Below are 17,667 nucleotides of genomic sequence, written 5' to 3'. Positions count from 1 at the left end.
ACATCAGGTTGCATTGAAACTTAAATGAGTATGTAATAAATGAGTGATATGACACATCCAATCAGCCTTGATAATGTGGATAAATAATTCTAACATGTGCATGACATGCCACCACCAGTCAACATGGATAATGCATTCATTGTTCCTTTCTATGAGTAGATAACTTCAGATAAATGTATATATAAAATGTTCCATTTTAAACTTGCAGGCGCATCATCAAATGCATACGGTTTTCTTGAAACACGCCACCATTAAGCTGATGAAGATAAAATGAAAAGAATTCTAGATTTTAACTCAGTCGTGACTTGCTGCATGTGTCCTGTAAATATGTTTGCCAGTTCTTGTTAATTAAGAAGGAAAAGGAAACAAAATGCATTAAAAGTCAATACAATGGTTCTATGATGGTAACCATATGAACCCACAGGAATTCTGTTTGCCAAAGTAATGGAAATACGTTCTAAATAATGCATGATTGACAGTTCGTATCAATAGTGTTTCCTGCCAAGGTATTCACCTCAAACATTTCTTGAATTGGGATTTCGAATACACTTTTAAGGTAAATTCTAAAAACATAGTATTATTATTATTATTATTAATATTACGTGTTTTTAAAAATGTTTTCTCTATATATAATTACTGATTTCAGTAAACCTCAAACTAAATGCATTTAGGGTAAATATTTTTCTGAAAACACAACGCAATTGTTATAAATTTCTTGTTTCTGATTTCGGAGAAATTAAATCAATTTTATCTTTGGTATTGGCGAATGATAAAGCACGGAATAAGTGTTGTTTTAACTTTAAAACAATCATTTAATAACAAAATAAAAGAAATGTGTCATGATATCATGAAAGATTAGGGAAAAGTAATACATTTTCAGTTGGGTTCCAATTTTATGTGGGCAAGTCAGAGCACTTAATAAGATGTAGTAATAAGCTTCATAAAATATAGGAGAGATCGTGTTTGCATACAAATCCGGTGTATTTTCTATTTTTAGAACTGATAAGACAGTGATCGGGTGGGCAGAAGCCGATCGTCCATGTTTTTTGTAAACAGTGATGTTTTTCTAACGGTCTAAACTTTCTTAAAACACAAATTACGTAAATAATTTTTTTGATCAATGGAAAGGTTATAAAACAAGCAATTTATTGATTACTTTTAATTGTTATTTCGAAATAAAATGGATTAATTATGAACGCTTAACTTACACTGTTTTTCTAAAGGTTGTGAAAATCACTACGCCGCTTTTAAAATTGTATGTCATTTAAAACAGTTATTATTTGAAAAAAGATATTTGGATACAAAAATATGAAGATCGTTAGTATTTCAAATCTTTTTGAATTTTGAAAATCCATAAATGAGCAAAAAAGTTATTAAAAATTAAAAATTCTGATTCAATACGCAAACGGTGTTAAAAATATTTGTTTTGCCAACCACCAGATAAACAGATGTTAACGCGTGACGTCACGGCGATCTCTCCTATAGAATAGTCTAATACTTTTTGTTTTCAGGTTTTTTTTCACTCGAGCTCAAGGTGCGTTAGAAGGATCCCGTGTTAATACATTCTGCAACAGACATGGGTACGTTTGTTCCTGGCTTATTTGATAGTCTTGCATTTAGAAATGGAATTTTACAACATACATGTATCATAATATATTATGAACAAAGTGAGCCTGATTTTCATTTCTTTTCTTATTGCTTAATTTGAGTTATACTCCGTGTAAATGAGTTTGTCATTATGTAATTTATGTAATAAAGTTAAAATATTTCACTATTTTTTGAAGAAAAAATGTAAGAATCGATATTTTTCTCACATAACTTACGAATTAAATATTCTTCATCTATATACAGTGCAGTTATAAAAGGAGCTCACATTTATCTTGCATTAACTTCTGCAGAAACCCGAGGGATTGTTTCTTGAGCAGAAGCCCAATGGATTATATCTAACGGGGTTCTGCAGACTTTAATGCGTAAAATCGCACAAGGACTAAATGTATCGTTTTTATGGTAGACGCTCCCTAAGTCCAAACATAAATTTCACGACTGTTACGCGTCACCGTGTCGAAAAAAGGCACTCCTGATTGGATGTTTTAGCCAGCATGTCAAATTAACCTTAAAAGTAGATTGAGTGTATATATGGATATATTATAATTATATAAACGTGTCCACAAGTAAACTGCCATATGGAATTAAAATAGTTTAAATATTATTTCTGAATAAATGTGGGTATAGTTACATAATGCATGTATGTACATTATTGCAACAGTCAGTCTATTTTTATGTATAGCTATGACGTAATAAAGTTGGCACACTATACATGCAAACAGCCAACCAGGAGTGTCTCTTGTTTTCAAAAGATTCGTGAAACTATCTATCTACAGTATTTGTCTGCACACGATTTTTCTCCCCTTACAACAAGCCCGAAACCAGTGGAAGATGTTTTAACGTATCAACCAGAAACAGATTAAGCGGACACCGAAATTAATACTTATTCAGAATGTAAATAATAGGTACCAGTAACAGCCACTTATAAATAGGCGAAGCGAGTCGCTTCCTGGTTTGCAGAACCAAACACTTCCAAAAATGCCTTGCGGATCTAAGGCGAGAGGATTTCTTAATCTTATTCAACAATTTTTATTTCAGCTCTTAGGCAACAGAAACAGTACGACTGGAAAGATTCAAATCTGGCTTTGTTTGGCTCGGAAACGGAGAAACAAGTAAAAAGTATGAAAACATTAACAGTTTCATTTTAAGTGTTTTAACAAAAAATACCTTAAGAACTAGGTAATGCATATTACATTTGTAAAAAAGGCTCTTTAATCTGTTTTAGCCTATATAAGCACACAATGATTTCATAAAATGAAAATATGCATACAATCACATTCATATTCGGTTGAAATACATGTCCTGAGTGTATCGGTGCATCCTTTTCTTTTTGTAACCTTGTTCCCTCATTTTCAGAGGAATCCGCAAAACACGAACCTGCTTGGATGCAAGCTGGACAAACGTGTGGACTACAGATCTGGAGAATTGTGGTATGAAAAATTTCAGCCAAATCACAGCTTCTAACACAGGTTTTGGAAATTTCATATTTTCAAACGGAAATTTTTTAACCTTGCATAACAATTCATAAACGGATAACAATGATTTTCTTTTCGAAAACCCCAACAAGTTCATGAAAGAAAGATCTTGCTTTATTACCTGTAATACGGTTTCTACAGTAGCGCGTTATTCTAAAAATTATCTGCATTCCCGCGTACTCCCCGGAAATTGGTTTTCCTAATACAAGAGGTCTTCCGTATTGTCCTTATTCACTGATGGAAACGACAGTAGAGGCATAAACACCTGGATGTATCAGTTTGACAGTGTTCAGTGTCCGTTTAAAAGTACTATATAATTCACAGTATATATTATTTATAGGCAGAAAAAGAAATAATACAGTTTCAACATTATTTTCTAGAACTGGAAAGTTACAGCATGGCCAAGAGAGGACTATGGCAAGTTCTTTGACGGAGACTCGTACATTATACTCAATGTAAGTCACTTGGGTTACTGATAAGCTCGAACTGGTTTATAAAAATACGTTAGACGATACAGATATGTGTAAAAATGAGCAAAGATATATAATCACTAAAGTTGTACTTCTCTTTCTCCCATTTTCGCATCTTAAACCTCGTGTTTTTCTTTCTTTTCCTACTTAGTCTTAATCCAGTAACCGCTTCGTAGTCGTAAATGTATTATATGTGAATCACGAGTGTACATGTTTTGATTACCATATCAAAATAGTTACAATACCATGCGGTCCTTTTATTTCAAACAAAGCTTCTAAAACATAACGAATACAACATTTGGCGACGAGGACACGGCGAAATAAGAACCAGTAACACATCGTTCACACACAGTCATGGCAAATTTACCGGTAGTTCTGCCGTTTGATGTTGAGTATATGATATATATGATGCTAAGAAGGGTGACGAGGCAGCCGACTATGACAACACAAAACGGGTCTTGACAATTTATTTCTGCACAAATGAAAATCTATAAATTCCGCTCTTACATGCAGAAAGAAACTGAATCACTCGATGAATTTGTAACTGAAATACTGTGGATTTGCAGACAATGATTCAGAAATCCTACAGCAAGTAATTCAAAACTGTAAGTCTAACAGATTAAGGCGTAGGGCTTTGAGAGAACCAGACAAAACATTATCCGACATACTTACATTAGGTAGAACGCTGGAGCTTTCTGATGAACAAGAAAATTTGATGGAAAAAGATCAAGTCAAAGAAGTACACAGACTGAGTACGCCTGATAACTCAAATAGAACACGAGGCGCGTTTCGCGGAGGAAGACCTAGAGGTCGAGGCCAGTACCCACAACGTTCAGTTGTAGAACAGTGAAATGTCGAAATTGTGGCGGTAATTTCCCACACAAAACCCAGTGTCCAGCTATAGGACAGACCTGCCACTTTTTTTTCAGATACCAAACCATTTTATGAAAATGTGTCAAATCAGGAGGCGTTTATACAAAAAAACAGCGTCAAGCTTTGAAATCTGAATATGACAGTTCCGATGAAGAATACGCATATCAAATAAGAAGAATGAAAGAAAGATCCCCAAAGTGCAACATATAGCTTAACGATAGGGACATAAAAGTGTTAATAGACACTGGTGCAACAGTTAACATACTTGATAAAAGTGCTTATAGAAAGTTAGGAAGTCCGAGGCTATCAACCATAAATATGCCCAATCTTCTCCCTTATGGTAGATGTATGCAATTACAGTTGCTCGGGGCATGTCAAATAACTGCGGAGAAGAACAATATAATAACATTAGCAAAAATCTATTCTATGTTGTCAAAGGAGATCACGGAACGTTAATAGGATATGACACTGCCCTTGAGCTGAAAGTTATAGAGATTATTCACAGACTTGACAAAAATGAAAATAACTTGGCCGGAATTTATCAAGGAATAGGTAAATTAAAAGACAGAACAGTAAAATTACACAACAACAAAGAAATAAAACCAGTAGCACAAAGAAATCGCAGGACCTCTTTTCATCTCAGAAGTAAGGTAGAAAAAGAACTTGACAAGCTAATAGACCAAGACATCATTGAAAAAGTTGTTACTGAACCAACGCCTTGGACATCGCCAGTTTTTACCAACCAACGAGGAATCCAGATGAAATACGGTTATGTGCTGATATGAGAGAGGCCAACAAGGCATTTGAAAGGGAATGACACCTTATGCCAACAATTAATGACATTCTGAATGATTTAAGTGGATCGAAAATCTTCAGTAAACTGGATCTCTGGTCTGGATATCACCAGCTAGTCTTACATCCGGAATCCAGATATATAACTACTTTCAATACGCATAAAGAATATATAGATACAAAAGGCTAAACTTTGGCATATCGTCAGCAAGTGGAATATTTGAGGAAACAATAAGACTGTCACTCAAGACATCGCTGGTGCAAACTCAAGACACTGCTGGTGCAAAAAAAAATCTGACGACATAATCGTATATGGTAAAACGCAAGAAGAGCACGAGAAAGCGCCTGGTGAAGTATTTAAAAGTCTTCATGACAACGGTCTCACCTTCAGTAAACAAAAAATATGAATTCATCAAGAGATCTATAACATTCTTTGGTGTGATATTCAGCGGAGATGGAATTTCCCCAGATTCAGAGAAGGTTAAAGCTATACATGAAATGGAACCACCTAAAACAGTACCCGAACTTAGAAGTTTTCTAGATATGACAAGCTACTGATCAATATTTATAAAGGATTATGCAGTTATCACAGAACCACTTAGACATTTATCAAAGAAAGATTCAGTGTGGGGAAATGAACAGGAACATGCGTTCAAAGTGCTAAAAAGAGAACTTTCTAGCGTCACAGTCATATGTTATTTTGACGGGCATATATTGACATAGAACTCATAACGGACGCAAATCCCGTTGGTCTTTCCGTTTTCCTAATGCAGGAAAATAAAGTTGTCGCATATGCGAGTCGCGCCCTATCTCCCAGAGAGAGACGGTACAGTCAAACAGAAAGAGAAGCTCAAGGTATTGTCTTGGCGTGTGAGCACTTCAATATTTATCTTCGAGGAGCATACTTCACAGTCGTAACAGATCATAAGCCACTAGAGACAATATGACTGAAGAAATAACCATTTCTAAGAATTAAAAGTTGGGGCCTACGTCTTCAACCATACAAAATGAAAATTGTATACAGACCTGGGAAAGACAACCTTTCGGATTGCATGTCACGCCACCCAATAATCGCCAACACATCACTTGTGAAATCAATGGAACTCGATAAAGTGAAAACGGGTACGAGCAGTGATAAAACTTTACTCAAAGCAATTGAATATACAAGAACGGGAAGATGGTTTGATTGTTTGCTTGTTTTGTTGGGTTTAACGCCGTTTTTCAACAGTATTTCAGTCATGTACAGCCAGTGTTCCTGGATTCTGTACCAGTACAAACCTGTTCTCCGCAAGAATCTGCCAACTTCCTCACATGAATTATCAGAGGTGGAGGACGAATGATTTCAGACACAATGTCTTTTATCAAATCGTCACGGAGAACATATGCTCCGCCCGGGGATAGAACTCGCGACCCCGCGATCTGTAGACCAACGCTGTCCCTATTGAGCTAAGCGGGTGGACTAGGAAGATATTTTGAAATAAAATCACAAAGTGATAATAACGAAAGCATCGAATACTTGACTCAGTTGCAAAACGTTAAGGATGAACTAACGGTACACTCGGACAATATCTTGTTACGAAAAAACTTGTTCTTTCGAAATGTCTATATAAAAAGCTACACATATTGGGTACAAAGGTCATCAAGGGATTACAAAGATAAGATCATTCATGAGGTCGAAGGTCTGGTTTCAGAAAATGAATGAATACATTGAAAACAGTATTAAAGGATGCCTACCTTGTCAAGCAACTACAAAGTAGGAGATATGAATCTTAAAATGTCGGAACTACCGTATAATCAATGGACGAACTTTCAACGATAACCAAATATACAACTGCCAGAAATCCAGCGGCAGCATTCTGAGAAGTCAATTCAGGAAATGATGTGTCAGAAGGATGAACGGTCGAAATCTACAAGCAAAAATAACAGTTACCGCAAGAACAACTTTCCAGCTTTTGATGGTGGAGGAAGACCCCAGGTGCCCCTCCGTGCATTATTTCATCACGAGCGGGCACCTGGGTAGAACCACCGACCTTCCGTAAGCCAGCTGAATGGCTACCTCTCATGAAGAAATCGACGCCCCGAGTAAGGCTCGAACCCACATCGATGAGGGGCAAGTGGTTTGAAGTCAGCGACCGTAACCACTCGGCCACGGAGGCCCCTAAACGAGATCTTGATGTAGGAGATAAGGGGCTGATCGAGAATGGAATAAGTCTAAATTAACATCGAAATATCTCCCAGAGCCATTATTTATCGAACAACAAGAAGGAAACATGATTGTCGCCGCAAATGACACAAAACCCATAATAAAATATTGGCCAAGTTTCAAAAAAAGTAGAGCAAAACATTGGTGAGGAAGTTACTGTGACACAGGAAATATCAAATCCGGATAAAATACCAAATACCGACAGACAGCAAGAGGAATAACAAGACCAATTCGTGAAAACGTGCACCGGTATACTTTAAAGACTATGTTATTTCTAGAATGTTCTTTCAGTGTTACAAAGGCATAAAAATCCCTTAGAATCAACAACAAAAAAAAGAAAGTAAGAAAGAAATAAAAGTGTCCCGTTAAAGGGAGAGTGTAAATAATCAGAAATAACTTTTGACAGAATGAGATGTCTCTCTTAGATATAAAACAAAACAGTAGGAAACAAAAAAGAGGAAATTTTGAGTTGATTATATTGTGTTTCTTTCAACCGTACTTTACATGCTTTTATTACAGTCTTAATAGTTTGTGTTAAATCATACTCTAGTCAATATTTGAAATATACAGAATACCAAATGTACAATCTAGTCATTTCCACTTTGACTCAACCAGAGACGATCTAAAAACTGGATGCTGGAAAACTTACATTAACATTACTACTTTTATAAGCGTATGTATGTTTGCTTTATTCATGATATCATAGTCTTGAATACTTTAGATTTTTCATTCAAGTTAGGGAGAAATGTTGTATCGTACCGGACGATTTCTGTCACCGCTTCATAGTCATAAATGTATTAAGTATGAATCACGGGTGTACATGTTTTGATTACTATATTAAAACAGTTACAAAACCATGCCGTCCTTTTATTTCAAACAAAGCTTCTAAATACCCAATAAATACAACACTCCTCCTTTCCTGATTTGTTTTAAACTTCTTCCACTCTTCCTTCTGAGCTTTCTTATATCTTTTTCCTTTTATCTTTTCTTTGTTTTTATTTATCCCCCCGCCAAAGGCGAAGGGGATATTAGAAATGCTCTCCGTCCGTGCGTCCGTCCGTCCGTCCGTGCGTCCGCAACGATCTTTGTCCGGAGCATAACTCCAAAAGTACTGGAGGGATTTTCTTCAAACTTCATACACTGATAGAACACATTGGGAGGAAGTGCAGTGTGCAAGAACAATAACTCTACCTTGCCTATTTTTTGAGTTATTCCCCTTTACCTTATTTTCTTAAAAAAATTTGTCCGGAGCATAACTCCAAAAGTACTGGAGGGATTTTCTTCAAACTTCATACACTGATAGAACACATTGGGAGGAAATGCAGTGTGCAAGAACAATGACTCTACCTTGCCAATTTTTTGAGTTATTCCCCTTTATCTTATTTTCTTAAAAAAGTTTGTCCGGAGCATAACTCCATAAGTACTGGAGGGATTTTCTTCAAACTTCATACACTGATAGAACACATTGGGAGGAAGTGCAGTGTTCAAGAACAATAACTCTGCCTTGCCTTTTTTTGAGTTATTCCCCTTTATCATATTTTCTTAAAAAAAATTGTCCAGAGCATATCTTTTTCATGCATGGAGGGATTTTGATATATCTTGGCACAAATGTTCACCACCACGAGGCAGAGTGTCAAGCGCAAGAACCAGGTCCCTAGGTCTAAGGTCAAGGTCACACTTAGAGGTCAAAGGATACAAAAACGAAAACCTTGTCCGGAGCATTTCTTCTTCATGCATAGAGGTATTTTGATATATCTTGGCACAAATGTTCACCACCACGAGACAGAGTGTCATGCGCAAGATCCAGGTCCCTTGGTCTAAGGTCAAGGTCACACTTAGAGGCCAAAGGTCAGATACAAGAATGACTTTGTCCGAAGCATTTCTTCTTCATGCATGGAGGGATTTTGATGTAACTTGGCACAATTATACACCATCATGAGACGAAGTGTCATGCGCAGTTCCCTTCTTTAGAATTACTTCCCTTTGTTGTTACTTTAAATAGCTTTTACTGTAACTTTTTCATTACTAGTCGTAGGGAAAAATCGAGATCACTTTTCTGTAGTACAACATGCATGCTACATCCAATTTTGAGGTGTATTTTGACCAATCTGTAACCTGGTAAAGAGTTTTTTTTTTTTTTTTTTTTTTTAAAGATTAACTTCCCTTAGTTGTTACTATAAATAACTTATATTGTAACATTTTTATAATTGACCATAGGGAAAAAACAAGACTACTTTTCTGTGGTACAACATAGATGTTACTTTCCAATTCTAGGTGAATTTTAAGATATCTCTACCTGGTAAGGAGGTTTCTTGTGGACTTAGAAAAACAAAAGACTTACAATGATTACTAAACAACCACAAAATTAAAATTCCATTTGCAAATACAGCTGCTAGAGTAAAGAAATTTGCTGTGACGGGCATATATTGTGACATTGTAACATTCTGGCACTCTTGTTCCCTGTTAGCTTTCCATTCCTTCTTTTTACAGTAGCCATATAGAAAAACATCATAGCTATACTGTTCATGAAAATTAATAAAATTAATAAACCACCTCACTACTGACTTATTCTTTCTTCCACATCTTTAAAACCCCTGATGCGGACCACATCTAAACGGTTCTTCAAAGCTTTCCCCAAAATTAATACTTTCAGACACTAACTTGCCAGGAACTTTAGCCTTCAATTATAATATACCTGGCGGGGGATTGGTCATGTCTAACATGGCTCTTGTTTATCTTTTAGATCATTTTGCTTTAATGTTCTTTTAGTACGTCTTTTGATTCTTCTCAAGCATTTCCTCCTTCCTTTTCTGTTTTCTCCTTTCAGATCATCTAAATCTAATTTTTCTTCATTAAGACCTTCAGATATGATATTCCTTCCCTCCAAATATGCTAATTACTTTTCTTCATTAAGACCTTCAGATATGATATATTCCCTCCAAATATGCTAAAAGGATATATCATGAAAAGCCTTTATTAGTAGGTGTCATATGACAATGTCTTTAAAAATATTGGCAGACATACAAGAGAGCATCTGAGGAACTACTATTTGATGTACATTTTTGGATCGGTATGTACAGTACTCCGGATGAGTACGGCACGGCTGCCTATAAGACGGTAGAGTTGGACATGTACCTAGATGACATACCTATACAACACCGGGAAGTCCAGGGTCATGAATCCGAACTGTTCAAAAGTTACTTTGAGAGTATCACGTGAGTTTTTTGTTTATTTATTCATGACTTTTAAGATTTTTAACAATGTGTTCGTCTTGTGCGTTATGTTTTATAAATAGCTCCAGGCAATATATTTACAATATAGCTGTTTGAAATACATATCTAGCTTCAAGAGAGCATGTTCCAAATTGAAACTTAAATTTTGTCATTTGGTCATCTTAAAACTAAACACAAACAATATGATCCAAGAGTTATAAATCCTCAACTGTTCTTAAATTATCTTTTCCTCGGAATACAATACATATGTGGGTATAATTTCAGTAATATATTATAGCTGAATTGTTTTTATTTATTTCTATAGAATTTTGAAAGGTGGGGCTGATAGTGGTTTCAGACACGTAAAACCGCAAGAGTACATGCCACGCCTCCTTCATTTCCATGGCGACCGTCAGGGAGTTGTCGTGAAAGAGGTTCCACGATGTAGGAGTCTGCTGGACAACACGGATGTCTATATACTGGACCTGGGTTTAAAACTCATTCAGTGGAATGGGTCGGGAAGCAACAAAGAGGAGAGGATGAAAGTATTTTTTGTCTTAGGCTATTTTATAGATTGAGAATTATTTTCATTTCTCCAGCTGAAAATACATTTCAATATATAAAATAGCTCGTTTCCTTTACAATATACATTGATTGCTGTTTATAGTATCAAACATTATGTACGTATAAAATTTGTTTGTATGAAAAATAACGAAAAAAAAAAAACAATTGTAAAGTTCAATTAACAAGACATTTATTTGATTGATTCAAAACTAATTAATAAGTTATAGCATATTGCGCGCAGCAATTGACATTGCATTTTCTTGTGAAGGGGTTACGGTACTTGAAGACTCTACAAGGTGAGCGAGGTGGTAAATGCAGGACGGAAACGTTGGACGAGGATCCAAGAGACATCCGTGTAAGTTCTAAAATTGACATTTTAATTACTTCAGTTTTCAGTTACACAGTTTCACCGTACTATCTGTCTTAAATGTCATGTTTATCTTTCTCAAAGTGTTTAGAATTTTTGTAATTTCGTACGCATTAAACAAGTCGCTCCTGTTTTCTTCGTAGCTTTTATCAAAAATTATTATTTTATAACATTCTTTAATTTGGACGTTTTTATAAAGCTGTATGTAAATGTTTAGCATTACATTTATTTCAAAGTGAGTTCAGTATTATTATGGAAATACGAGATGTCAGTTCTGTTCTATTATATCCTTTCATCATAATCTTTGTGCATTACAACAGAAAATATTCATATGAATCAATGTTTATTTCTTAAATCAAATCAAGCTATATTCGAGAAAAAGAAGAAAGAAATTTTCTCTTTAAATGTATTCTTTGACCAAACGTCATTTATTCAGACGTGCCAACATAATACATATGTTATTAAAGAACTCCTCTAATAATTTCAGAACGAGTTCTATGACGCTCTAACTGAAGATGAGAATGAAGAGGAACAACAGGAATCTGTTGATAAAACAAAGGAACTTTACAGGTTTGGAAAAATCAATTAGGCTATGGCTACAGAGTCTCTCGTTATAAATATATATAAGTCTATGTTGGCACTGTAATACATGTATTTACTGTAATGCAAAGATTTTATGTTATTAATTTTGGTTGTTGGTGTTCTAAGGAAGGTCGTTTAGGCCAAAGAATTAGTAAAAGTGCATTGACTAAAAAGCATATTCCTTAATATTCTTACTAGATCAAAAGGATATTCTTACGTAATTCGTCACTTAAGCTGGGTCTAGAATAATTATAAAAGTAATTTTTATGGATATGTTTTTGTTTGTTTGGTTTTAACGTCGCACCGGCACAATTATAAGGTCTTGTTGGATGAAGACCCCAGGTGCCCTTCTGTACATCATTTTCTTCAGACGGGCCCCTGGGTAGTACCATCGATCTTCCATAAGCCAGCTGGGTGGCTTCCTCACATGAAGAATTCAAAACCTCGAACACAAATTGGTGGGGAATGTTTATAGATGGAACAATTAGTCTAGGAACACATCTTTCTCTTATAATGTACCCTTGTTACATACTAACCAAGGCTAAATTTTCAAATCAATATTGTATGAGGTCCGTATGTTGGACTGACTATAGTCAAATATATTTTCCTTGTTAAATAAAGTTATTATTAAAATTATTATTATCATTATTATTACAGGTTGTCAGATGCATCCGGAAATATGGAGATGACGCTTGAAAAGTCAGGGAAAATTGAGATCGCCGACTTTGACAGCGAGGTTTGTTGATATAAGCTTTTAAGTTGAAGGCCACTTATGATCTGTAACTTAATATAATATAAAGTCATTTATAATTAGTTTACGGCTGTAGGACTTGCTTTTATTTTTTAGAGAGGGTATATTGTATTTTATGTTTTCCATAATGAATGACCCTTGACAAACTAACTTTTAGGGCTATATTACTATTTTCAGGACGTGTTCATTTTTGACACGAAGGACTCCGTCTTTGTGTGGATTGGTGAGCAGACGACACAACAAGAAAAGCGCAATGCTATGACGTATGCACATGTAAGTCAGTTTGTACTGATTTTTTTTCACAATATAATTAAAACAATTAACTCATTTGTGTTTGTATATCAACATTTGCGTCAATTAAAGAACAACAATTTGTCGTCGTATATGCCGACTTTTAACCTTCCCAGGCATGCCCACGTCGCTATGCCGTTTGTTCGTTCTCATGTAGTTCCATGTATAATGTGTGTTGAGCCCCTAAATGGACCAGAATGCATTTAATGTGCATCTATAAAAGTCAATTATTACATTTTCCGTTGAGAAAAGACATTTTTAAATATCTACAAATATTTACTAATTAATCCTGAGAAATCGTAATAACTTGAGCAGCTAATAACTATCCGGTATGTTTTATTGTAGAACTATTTGATGAAGACGGATCACCCACTTGTCCCAATTTGCTGCCTTCCAGAAAACACGTACTCAAAGGCATTCCAAATGGCAATTGCGGCATAACATTAATGCGCGACTGGAGCAGTGATGATGTAGTGCCATTACTTGGCTGCACGTATACGTACATGTACATTAAAACAGTTTTTGAGAATCTATTACGATCATGCGCTGTTGTAAAAATGTTGCAAAATAACTTGATCGTTCTTAGCACAAACCCCCGTTTTCTACTTTAAAATGCAATAGAACATGAAATCTCGTGTGTAGGATCTGTATCCCAAAGGAAGAGAATTTTAGTTTAGTTTTTTGAAGTCTTAATCAAGTATTATCACAAATTCTAGTACACTTAAGTAAATGATGCTCCCTGTATTGCTCTTACATTATGTACTGTATAGCTCACAATTAATTCCTCTCTGCTTTTCTTTGTCATTCATTTTATGAATTAAACAACACGCTGATTTACTTCACTCAGTTTTGTGGTTCTTTTGGATCATCTAGTCCATTTAATTTTACTATATTTATGATTTCTTCTGTTCAATAAGTGTGTGCTCTAAATTAGCAATAACTTTGAAATAAAATCTTCAAAAATTTAACATTTTGAAAACTCTTCTTATGCTTGTGTTAGGGCACATAGGTTTGTGTGTGTGTGTGTGTGTGTGTGTGTTCGGGTTTAACGTCTTTTTCAACAATTTTTCAGTCATATAAACGACAGGAGGGCACTTGTACATTTTAATATCTCTCCTGACAAGACTCCATCAAACTGTATCTGCCCAAACAAAATTTTTTTCTAATAAACACTATAAAAACACCTTATAAACACTATCAAAACCGCTTTTTTGGTGTTTGTTAGTGTGTTCCATTAGTGATCCATTGAAATAATCAAGAAATGGTTGCAATGGATCGCAAACGGAACGTGTTCCATTAAATGGATCGCGATTTTGAAGCGAGTTATTAACTTTACAGAGCCATTCAGAAGGCTTCCTCCTCTTTTATCAAGAAACATATGGTTTTAATCCATCCAATGTACCGTAACAGCAGATCTTCTAGTTGCTAGGTTATGTTATGTAATCTCATCTAAGGTATAATATTGAGGGACAGAAATTAGTGCATTTTTAGGTAGTAAGTGTAGAGGTTGGACATATGATATGGATTTACTGAAGAGAAAATGGTGGTTGTTATTTCATTTAATTTCTGTGATTTACAACTAAAGTTATTTTCTTAAAACATGTACTTAGAATTCAGTATAAATGAATGCATGTTTACATTGTGATTCTTTATAGATTTCAATAAAATAAGTGTATATATATATGTTAGAATTCAAAGATTTATTAAATGCATAACACAATAGTTTTTGAAATGCTGATTCAAATGACCTGTATACTTTCTTATATGGAAACTAGTTAATAAATATATGTTTCTCTTTGTCTATCCATATTTTACAAAATTTAAGATGGAATTTCTGTTAGCTGCATGATTTATCAAACGATTTGTATAAAACTGCATCCAAATGATCATGAAAATGTTGAATGATTGCTAAATTTGTATTATATATAATATATATAATTTAACAAATAATATATTTGAATAATTTTAACAGAAAGACCTTTTCAACAGTTACTGCATATCTCTGCAAAGCCAGGCTATACCCAATCACATTAACGATTTGCCAAAACTGAATGCATCAGGTTTCAATTAAATACAGCCTGTAGTTAGGAATGTATCAGTTTGATGAAACGCATTCCATTGAGCGATCTATTAAGCGATCTATTATATGCGTTCCGTTAAGGCGATCCATTATACGATCTATTATGCGTTCCATTATACGATCTATTATGCGTTCCATTGAGCGATCTATTGTGCGCTCCATTAGCGTGTTGTTAAATGACACATTTATGTTAATTAGCGATCCATTAGCTCATTTGCATGTGAAATTGGAAGATGGTTTTGATGGTGTTTATTGGATTAATAACTCGCTTGCGGATCATGGTTTTAGTGGCGTTTATTGACAGTGTTTATTGGGCCTTTTTTTTGTTTGGGTGTTCTTTCTTCATTTTGGTAAGTTCTATGTTAGTTCTATGTTAGTTCTTCCATACCTAATTCAAAATAGTATGATGTCAGAAACCACAACCTTACAAATACCTTTCATTTCGTTTCGGAATGGTTCTGTCACGCAGGTTCATGAGATGAAGTGTTATGTGTATGTGTTTAAATACTGGTGCAATATATTTTACGGTGTCTTGTTTTGTTTTATACCAAATGCATTATTTGTTATTTAAGAAATAATAAATATGTTCCTATATTTTATCAGTTAATAAAATATGGGCAGGAGTTCGGATGCGCAATAATTAAATCACGAGTGCGTAGCACGAGTGATTTAATTATTCGCATCCGAACGACTGCCCATATTTTATTAACTGATAAAATTATTGGAACATATTTATTATTTCGATTCTAACCACGCAAATACTTCGCACTTTACAGCACTACATTTCAAGCTCAATGCGTCATTCGGCAGGCTGTTACAATTTACCTCCCACGATTAGAAAAGGAATTTACCGATATTTGTTCTTTTTTAATTAAAGTATAAAGCAATAACAACTGTAAATTTTTTATTTTCAATAACAAGTTAGGTATGATGATAAAAAAATGAAAATTAATACTTTATTCAAAGTTGATAAAGTTTATGCCGTTTCTAAAAATAGCACACGTGTCATCGTGTACACTACACACCAGGACAGTTAAAGAAAATAAAAATGACTACGTGAAACACTGAATCCTGCACAAGTGGAACAGGGAGTCTAATTTATTTACTGTTATAGTAGTTGATATTGATTGTGCCTGCATTAACTGCACCAGAAAAAATGTGAAATTCTCGACCAGACATGACCCTGTTTACTGCACAGGTGGCAGTAACGTACCTAGGATACAGTATGGGTCCATGGGCCATATGCACTTAAATTTATTACAATTATAATGTTTTCTTAGGAAAAAAATGACAAAAAGCCATTTTGAAAAAAATTTTGCTCCTGTGACAGTGAGCCATCTACAAGGTAGATATGAACAGTTACACACGTGCATTGCTACCAGGTCCGTATTTTTTTTTTCAAAACAATATTTCCTTATCAATGATTGGCCGCCTTTTCGGCAAGAGATTAATCTTTCAGAAAAACCTTACTTCAAAACCTAGTTCCAAACCGTTTACGCATCACGAGCGAGCAACGGCGTACAAAACGATAGTGATTTCTCCACCCGAAAAAATCCCACACATTTTTCACACCGAAGTCTCCCCCCTAAAACAAATCAAGTACACCTTGTCAGTTAAAAGTTGCGCTACAAGCAGTCAGAATATGCTAAATGTAAACTAACAAGACTAAAAATAAGGTTCAATTCTACTTTATTACTTACCAGTTGTTATTTATTTGAATTTGGTAAATAATCTTCGTGAGCCATCGCTGCTTGTTTATATTCGGGTACTCTTTGGATTTTATCGCTACGTTTGAAATACGTAAACTGTCTCCGCCAATGAAAACGTTCTTTACAACCACCGTTTTGTCAACGGTAATCATGGCAGGCGAAGGTAATTTTCGAAAGCGAAAAAGTTAAATTGCAAATTTTTAAGTAATTATGAAGAGTTAAACCTGATGTTCGGTCTCGTTAGTTTGCATTTGGCCAATTCTGTCCGGTTGTAACGTTATTTTTAACTGGGACGGAGTACTTGATGTGTTTTAGTGGGGAGACTTCGGTGCGAAAAATGTGTGGGATTTTTTCGGGTGGAGAAATCACTATCGTTTTGTACGCCGTTGCTCGCTCGTGATGCGTAAACGGTTTGGAACTGGGTTTTGAAGTAAGGTTTTTCTGCAAGATTAATCTCTTGCCGAAAAGGCGACCAATCATTGATAAGGAAATATTGTTTTGAAAAAAAAAAATACGGACCTGGTAGCAATGCACGTGTGAAACTGTTCATATCTACCTTGTAGATGGCTCATTGTCACAGGAGCAAATTTTTTTTCAAAATGGCTTTTTGTCATTTTTTTCCTAAGAAAACATTATAATTGTAATAAATGTAAGTGCATATGGCCCATGGACCCATACTGTATCCTAGGTACG

The 17,667-nt window shown here is 35.0% G+C and overlaps 1 protein-coding gene across 1 annotated transcript; it reads left to right on the top strand.

The window, feature by feature from the left end:
- The first annotated feature begins 214 nt into the window (after nucleotides 1–214).
- On the top strand, nucleotides 215–14,153 carry LOC123529045 (gelsolin-like protein 2). The gene is made up of 12 exons (XM_045309230.2): nucleotides 215–556; nucleotides 1,512–1,580; nucleotides 2,644–2,724; nucleotides 2,962–3,035; nucleotides 3,461–3,535; nucleotides 10,437–10,633; nucleotides 10,956–11,175; nucleotides 11,463–11,549; nucleotides 12,049–12,131; nucleotides 12,801–12,879; nucleotides 13,072–13,167; nucleotides 13,531–14,153. The coding sequence occupies exons 2-12, from the start codon at nucleotides 1,577–1,579 to the stop codon at nucleotides 13,624–13,626; spliced, it is 1,092 nt and encodes a 363-aa protein (XP_045165165.2). The 5' UTR covers nucleotides 215–556; nucleotides 1,512–1,576; the 3' UTR covers nucleotides 13,627–14,153.
- The last annotated feature ends 3,514 nt before the right edge of the window (nucleotides 14,154–17,667 follow it).

The sequence above is a fragment of the Mercenaria mercenaria genome, chromosome 13 (assembly GCF_021730395.1).
Source record: "Mercenaria mercenaria strain notata chromosome 13, MADL_Memer_1, whole genome shotgun sequence".
Lineage (NCBI taxonomy): Eukaryota > Metazoa > Mollusca > Bivalvia > Venerida > Veneridae > Mercenaria > Mercenaria mercenaria.
Note: the sequence above shows the minus strand (reverse complement) of the source record. Positions and strands in the feature narration are given on the sequence as shown.